Raw genomic sequence first — 8,398 nt, 5'->3', positions numbered from 1 at the left:
TTCAAGTAAGTGTTCTGATGCATGGATCCAAACTCTGTTTGTTTAGGCTCTCCTTGTGTAGTTATCACTATTATTCAATAAATAACTTTTATGGTTAAGTTGGTTGCTTCCCTCTCTCTCTCTCTCTCTCTCTCTCTCTCTGAACTTTACTCTTTTGTGTTTTTAGCTTCCTCATTTACTCTGCAGCAACGCTTCTCTTATCTAAGCTAAAGATCCCTGTAGTGCCCAAAAATCCTGTGGGGTTTGCTCATCAAGTGGGTTACGACCAGAACAATTGTAACGTGAAAGTGGGGATAGGGACGTGCTGAACCTGGGACATACGAGGGTGGCAACTGGGAAGTGCTGCTCGATCCAGACAATTGAGTCCAGGGGCATAGGAGGGTGGCCGCCTGGAAGTGCTGTTTGACCCCGCCTGCTCAGGCTTACTCTATTCCTGTGCGGTACCTGTGGCATATAAGGGGTCGGCTTGAAAGTGCTGATTGACCCGGTCCACTCAGACTTGCTCTGTTAATGTGTGTGTGTGTTCATCTGGTTCTGGGGCTGGAGGAACCCAGCCCTGGGGAACCTAGGTCCTGCAGGATAGCTCCATTGGGAGGGGACTTGCAGAAGGGAGAAGTAGAGCTCCATATGAAAACACAAGCAGTACATCGATAGAATTACAGAACGCTGCCCCCTTGCCCCCCGAAAAGTAACCCTAATAAATGAGCATACTCCAAAGTAACGGGCACATCTGGTAACAGCTGGGGATCGCCTGGCACGTGGAGGCATGGTCACCTGGAAAGATGCGCAGAGAGCACTCCACGCCTTGCTGAATAAATAGGAAGGAGACTTTCCAAATTCCCAGAGAATTTTAAGGGCAGGTCTGACAGTTGATCACCTGAGGCCAGGACAGTAGAGTTCAAACCGATGACCAGAGTGGCTAGAACAGGCATTGTGGGACACGTCCTGGAGGCCGATGAGAGTGCAGCAACAGAGCAGGGCGTCCACACTGGCACCGCGGCGCTTTGGCCCGGGCGCAGAAAGCTCCACGCCTCTCGCCGAGGCGGATTACCAGGAGTGCTCCAGCTGTGGTGTCGGGGCGCTCTAAGTGCCTTGCCAGTGTGGACACCTCCAGTTTAGAGTGCCCAGGGCTGATTTAATGCGCTCCAACTTGACAGCACGTGAGGTGGAAAGAGAACATGTGAAAATTATATATCAGCATGGCTGTCCAGAGCAGATACTGGCAGATCTGGGTTCTGAATATAATAACGAGGTAACAGTTTACATTTGGTGTTATTCTCACTACATGGTCACCTACACAATCATGGCCTTGTGACGGGGCTGTTAGCAGCTACAAGCTGAGCCCTTTGAAAGCCAGCACCCTGGTCACTGAGCGCACCCAGGGCACCGGGTGCAGTTAGAGGAGGAGGGACGGAGTAGTTTGGATTAGGAAGGACAGAGGGGATCACTGGCACCTGTAGGGGGCCTGATGAGGTCACTAGTTCAGTGCTGAGAAGAAAGCAGCAGTATAAAAGGCTGAACCAGGGAGCAGGAAGGGGGGGCCACATAACTGCTGCTAGGTTGTGATGCACCATAAAGGGTAATAGAGACACTTGGTGGAGGTTCCCTGGCAGACTGCCTGCTGCTTAATTCACACAGAGGTCTGCAAGCCAGCCAGGATTGCAGGAACTGATGGGGGAGCCCATTCATAGTTAGAAATTTAAAAATGAACATTGCTAGCAATCTCTTAATGACACCTCATGCTGTAAATTGTTAGTGACAACACACTTGTATGTCTTGTCAGATATGTTAATATAAATGGGGGGTTAGTCCATCATTGTGACACAGCGAAGCTCACCAAGACATGTCTGGGCAGGTGACATACAGGCACATGGATTGAGGGTACAAAATGAGGGATGTTGGCATCATGGCTTGGCCTTTCTCTTCCCCCACGTATGCTGGAAGGGGCGGGGCCTCAGGCAGAAGTGGCGGGGCTGGGGGCTAGCCTCCCCCAGCCAGCCTTTCAGCACCGTCCAGCGCGCAGCACCTGGGGCTCCTGCTATGAGTTAAAGGGCCCAGGGCTCCAGCCACTGCCGCTACTGCTGTGGCGGCGGCAGGGGCTGGGAGCCCCAGGCCCTTTTAAATCACTGGGCCCTGGGGCAGCTGCCCTCTTTGCCCCCCCCATCAGCTGCCCTGCCAGGCAGGCCCTGAACTCTTTGATAATGATTTCTTTTCGTATTTAAGTCAATAATGTTTTTCATTCTTGAAGTTCAGGATTTTGCCCACTAATAGTTTTATAAAAGTTGAATTCAACACTACAAGAAATTCACCATGAACGATTTTATGCACTTGTTCTACATGGTGGCCTACGCCCTTCACCCAGGGGTCCCCAAACTTTTCCCCCGAGGTCTGCCTGTGCAGCTGCAATAGGCACAGTGGCCCAGTATTCACAATTCTGGAGGAAAAATAATCCTAACTGTTACATCGGTATAAACTATAACACTGTGACTAAACAACGTGCAGGTTTCCTTTTGCTTTATAACACACTGAGGCAATGGGTTCTCATCTGACCCCATAAAGAAGACTCCAAACTTCAACTATGTCTCATCTTACATTTTTACACTTACTTTATGTTATTGGCTGGCTCATTTCGTTTTGCTGTAGCTGGTCCATGATTTTGATGATCTTCTCCACCCATGCACCCTTCTCAAAACCTTTTCCAAAAAAAAAAAGTGACCCCCCCGATTAGACTGAAATACTGCTGGCTGTTTTTTACAGTTGTAAATGGCAGACTTGTGTGTACGTTGCTAGGTCACTTTGCAGTAATATGCACCGCTGTACTCATGAGAATTAAACCGGCCATATTGCAGCTTCTTTAAAAAAAAATAAGAAAGAAAGAAAGAAAGAAAGAAAGAAAGAAAGAGTTTATTCTATGTTCTGTCCAACATATACAGCTCAAAACACGACATTTATGTAGCGTTTACTTAGCTTATATGAGTCACACGGTATTAAACATTTATTAAGAGCTTGACTGGAGCATGCAGTTACACCAGTGGACCACCAAGGAGTGGGGGGCCGTGGCCCATATTTTGGGAACCCCTGCCTTCACCCTTCTCAACTTGAGAACATACTCTTCTCAGACATGCAACCCAATCTCCAGCTATCCACTGGCATAGCCTTAGTGCCTGCACTATAGTTAGACACCTATAGCTGGCCTGTACCACCTGACTGGACCTGGGGGCTGTTTAAGCGTCCTGTAGATTTCCAAGCTCCCTGCAGCCTGAGCTCTGGGACTCTCCCACCTCACAGCCCCCCAGGTCTCAGTTGGCGTCCAGAAGTCTACACTGCAATTAAACAGCCCTGGAGCTAGAGCCAACCACAGGGCATGGGCCAGCAACAGATGTCTAACTGCTGTGTAGACACACCCTTAGAGATCTAAGGAAAAATGGCTCCTGATAGCATGTCTGGGGTTTTTTATGGTTCTTCTTAAGCCAGTGAGAGGTCAGTCATTCTTTCTGGTTCTCTATCAGTTCAACTGGTTGATTGCTAGTGCCCTAGAAAAGTTTTTGAATTGCAAGGGGGAAAAAAAAATTTATGACACTAATGGGGCAGTAAATATGTGCCAATAAAATGTTGTGACACTTCTGTAGCGCTACCGTTGTGTGTTAATCAGACGTTGTTTAAACTTAGAGCAAACAATTGCAGTTAATAGGTAACCACCAATTCCAGACCTTTGCAATATAGGCTTAAGGGTGTAAATAAAATGAGTTTATCACTGCCTTTCAGAAATAGGGCCTAACTGTACTCCATTGTAAGAAAAAGTAAAGCTATGTTTAAAACTCTGTTTTTATTTAAAAATATTATATTGTAGCATAAAACCTATGAAAAGAGTTCCCTACAAACACAAACCAACAGCAACTGTTTGAAATGGTCCCATCCGTTCAATATTTGGAAATGCTGAAGAGTAATAAGCTAAGGCGGGCATTTACAGAGCAAAGTCTCCAAACCAGGCTGTCGGCTCACTCAGGAGGAGGGGGAATATCCTGGCACTGAAGAGGCCCAACCATTTATGATTAAGCAGGTCTCACCAGGGTAAAGATTTGCCACGTTATTTTGTAATTTTCATTGTTACCGGAGGGCAATAAGCAACTCTCTCCAGCCTTGGCACAGATGTGTTTTGTCTTGTTGGCTCAAAAAGAAGAACATTGGTCCATTTCAGTGACACGGGTAGTTGCTCTATTTGCCGGGTCAGTGACTAAACCAGGAAAGGAACTGCGTGAAATTAATTTTCTTTATGCACTAAATGGATCCACATATTCATTTCTGTAGGTGTATTTTTATTGTCTCATGGGCTGTTTCTATGTGTAATTTGCATTTGGGAGCAGGGTTGGATCTCTATCCATGTTATCTTTTGTACTGCTGTTGCAAAGTGTGCATATTTCATGAGCAGCATGGTAAATTACGAAGATACGGCACTAATGAATTTGATCTGGCAAACACCTGGGAGATTCCCGGTTCTCTGCAGTCCCACAGAAGAGTGCCTGAAGCAACTTTCCCCTCCCAGGAGTTCTTTGGGCACAGTCCTGTTTCATTAAGAAATCCCCCAGAATGGGAGCCATGAAACAGGAATATCAGGATCCTGGTAGTTCAGGGCCCAGGGCAGCCAGCTGGGTCCAGGCTCCCAGGTGGGTGTCCCCAGAGCTGTGCAGAGACTAGAGTGACTCTCCCCTCCCTGCTCCGCTCTGTGGGCTGCCTTTGCCTGAGAATCACACTGGCCTTTGTTGATGTTTTATCACATGGAAAACTCCTGGGTCCTTGGCTCCGACTCCCGGCCTCTTGTCAGTCTCCCTCAGCCAGTCGTGCTGCCCATGTTTGCCCTTCCATACGGTCTCTGCATGGCAAATTATTCTAACCCCCACCTACCCAGCTTTGCCATCTTACACACACAGGATGTTCTGGCCCTGCAGCTGCTCTGTGTCCATGGGAAATGTCACAATTCTGCCCTGGAGTCACACAGCAGCTGGGACAGATGCTGGAGACACTGCTGGAGAGACAGAGATGGGCTGCTCCCCATCTGGAAATGTCCATCTACCCATCAACTCCAGCTGTGTGTGTCCTCTGAGGCTGCCACCCGGCCAGGGCTCCTGGATTCTATTTCTGAGGCTGTTTCTCTCCTGCCCCAATTCAACCCCTTGTGGAGGGGAAGGGAAGACCCAAAGATCAAGCCAGAGGCCATCAGAGCTGCAAGAGCAAAGACACGGATGTACCTGCATTCCCGCTTCTAAAGCTGGATGGGCCAAGACATCAGTGAAAGGGCTGAACATGAGGGAATGAGTGATTCCTGCAGAGGGAGACAAATTGCCCAGTCTGGGACACTTGGCCTCTCCCCCTCCCAGAGCTCAAGAACCAATGAAATTCCCAGGCTGCTCAGGAAAATGAGATTTGCCAGAAGTTTTATTTGCATCTTAATTTGGGGGAGGGAACAAATAACTGAACAATACTGAGAAAATCATTCAATGAGCAATAAAGACTCCACAGACACCTGACTTCCCAGAAATTTCAGACCTCTCCCTGCCACCCCATGCAGAAATGGGGAGAAAATGCCTCCCAGGGCGGCAATTTCAGGAATAATCCCAGTATGCAATAATGTGAATGGAGCCCCGGGCTGAAAACAGGGACAAGGAACTTCAGCTAAATCCTTCAGCCTGCCCCTGACAGAGATAGCTGGGAAGGGATGGGAAAGGGTTAGAGAATACTGCAATACAGTAATAATAATAATGTCACTCGCCTGGTGCCTCCATCTTATTGAGACACACAGCACACACGTCACTAGTGGTGCCACTTGATTCTCTAGGGAATTGGGCAACTGTTCATTATCCCCATGATTCTTCCCATCTCTACAGATGCAGAGAGGAGGAGGGGAAGTGGCCGGCACTAGTCTGTATGGCGTTTCATGTGGCATGTTAGAGAGGTCCTGGTCTTGTATCTTTCCCCACAGATGGAACATTGATAGGGGCACTCTCCCGTGTGCCTTCTCCGATGGACTTTGAAGCCAGATTTACTTTTGAAGCTCTCCCCACAGTCGGGGCAGATATAGGGTCTCTCTCCTGTGTGGATTCTCCGATGGTCAGTAAGGTGATGGCTGTGACTGAAGCTTTTCCCACAGTCGAGGCAGTTATAGGGTTTCTCTCCCATGTGGACTCTCTGGTGTACAATAAGGTCAGAGGTGGAAGTGAACCTTTTTCCACACTCGGGGCATCCGTAGTGTCTCTCGCCCGTGTGAGTCCTCCGATGTCTAGTCACATGCCCTCTCTGAGTGAAGGTTTGTCCACAGTCAGGGCATTTATGCCATTTCTCTCCCGTATGGATCGTCTGATGCATAATAAGGCCTGACCTCTGACTGAAACATTTCCTGCAGTCAGGGCACTTATGGGGTATCTCTCCTGTGTGGGTTCGCTGATGTCTAATAAGGATTGATTGGTCATTGAATTGTTTTCCACACTCAGGGCAGTAATAGGGGGGTCTCTCCTGTGTGAGATCTCTGATGTCTAATAAGGTGTTCTTTACAACTGAAGCGTTTCCTGCACTCAGCACATTCAAACCGCTTCTCCTTAGTGCAGGTTCTCGGCTGGATCGTGGCCTCATTGGGATCCTCTGAACCTCCCCCTCGGTGAGTGGATTCACCCAGCATCTTCCCTGGGGGGTTTCCCTGCTGCTTCTCTGGCCTGCACTGAGTTTCTGGGGCTTGTCCCTGCCCAGGACTCTGGGGATCATCCACTTCACACCTTCCCAGCAACGTCCCCTTTGGTTCCATTCTCTCAGGACCTGCTGGACAAGGATTCTCTTCACTCACCATCTCATCACCTGCTGGGACAGAGAGAATCCGGACAGGAGTCAGTCCCTGTGTGGGGGGAATGGAAAGGTCAGAAAATGGAACAGAGAAGTGGGGACACAAACCAAAACAATGGCTGGGAAGAATGATATCCATTTAACCAATTTCTCACCTCTGGGGATGTTTCTCAGGACCTCTCTAGCCTGGGACCCCTGGACATTGGGGACCCATGGCTCTTCCCCTCGGTCCAGCTGGGAGATCATGCTGGGCTTGGGAATTGGAAAACCTGCTCCGGGAAAAGAAATGAAGTGAGCTGAGTTTTACCGTTGTTCTCAGACAGCTGTTTCCAGGTGTGCTGGGTGAGTGGGTGCCCTTGTTTAAACCAAAGGGATAGGAAGTGTTCCTGGAGAGCCTTTGGGGAGGGCAGAAGGGGATTCTGGGATCTCCACTCACTGGGGGATTTTATGACTCTGGTACAGCATCACTGTGCAAACTCTTTACACCTTCCTAACCCTACTGAGCCTGGGACTATGGGACTGATTCCCCTGAAATCTAAGGGATCAGGGAAGAACCCTGGGGAGAAGCCGACCTGGGCACGTCAAAGATGCCCAGTTTCTAACACCAAGAGAACAGGAATCCTTACCCAGCGAGATCACGTTCTCATAGTTCTCCTGCATGACGTCCCTGTAGAGAGCTCTGTGACCCGGGTTCAGCAGGGCCCATTCCCCCTGGGTGAAATACACAGCTACCTCCTCAAAGGTCACCGGCATCTGTATCAGCAACAAGAGTCCCCCACTTACAACCTGCTGTCCCAGCCACAGCTCTCCCCCCCCCAGCTCAGTCGCAGAAAGAGCTGGGAACATCCCCCTCGGCCACAGAGAGAAGGAACAGTCCTGGGGGCTGGGAGGAGGGGGGAAATTTCGGAAAGATTAAATGAAAAGCACGCTGTTACTACGCTGAAACTGAGATGCCCAGAGCTGCCAACTCTGGTGATTTTATCCTGGATCTCACAATGCTTATCTGGGATTTGAAAAATTTCTCATGATCGCACCATTCCTGGCTATGAAATCACACATTTTCCCCTATTTGAAATGGCCACCTTCTCCCATTGTGAGGGAGGGCCTGATGCCAAAATGCCCTTACTCAAGATGGCCACTATTTCCCTACCCTTTGGCATGTGGAAGAGAGGCTGTCCTGAGTGAAGGTGGCCACCAGCTCCCATTGTTTTCACAGACCCATAGAATTGTAGGACTAGAGGAGACCTTGCAAGGTCATCAAGTCCAGTCCCCTGCACTCATAGATTCATAGATATTAAGGTCAGAAGGTACCATTATGATCATCTAGTCTGACCTCCTGCACAATGCAGGCCACAGAATCTCACCCACCCACTCCTGCAATAAACTTCTCACCTAAGTCTGAGCTATTGAAGTCCTCAAATCATGGTTTAAAGACTTCAAGGTGCAGAGAATCCTCCAGCAAGTGACCCGTGCCCCATGCTACAGAGGAAGGCGAAAAACCCCCAGGGCCTCTTCCAATCTGCCCTGGAGGAAAATTCCTTCCCAACCCCAAATATGCAGGAGGTCAGAC

At 49.0% G+C, this 8,398-nt stretch overlaps 1 protein-coding gene across 1 annotated transcript; it reads right to left on the bottom strand.

Moving 5' to 3' along the window:
* Nucleotides 1-5,707: 5,707 nt before the first annotated feature.
* Nucleotides 5,708-7,581, bottom strand: LOC141995673 (uncharacterized). The gene is given in 4 exon segments (XM_074966935.1): nucleotides 5,708-6,498; nucleotides 6,500-6,843; nucleotides 6,984-7,097; nucleotides 7,455-7,581. Coding segments are annotated over 4 exon segments (1,170 nt in total). The 3' UTR covers nucleotides 5,708-5,913.
* Between the last annotated feature and the right edge of the window lie 817 nt (nucleotides 7,582-8,398).

The sequence above is a fragment of the Natator depressus genome, chromosome 11 (genome assembly GCF_965152275.1).
Source record: "Natator depressus isolate rNatDep1 chromosome 11, rNatDep2.hap1, whole genome shotgun sequence".
NCBI classification, from domain to species: Eukaryota; Metazoa; Chordata; order Testudines; family Cheloniidae; genus Natator; species Natator depressus.
Note: the sequence above shows the minus strand (reverse complement) of the source record. Positions and strands in the feature narration are given on the sequence as shown.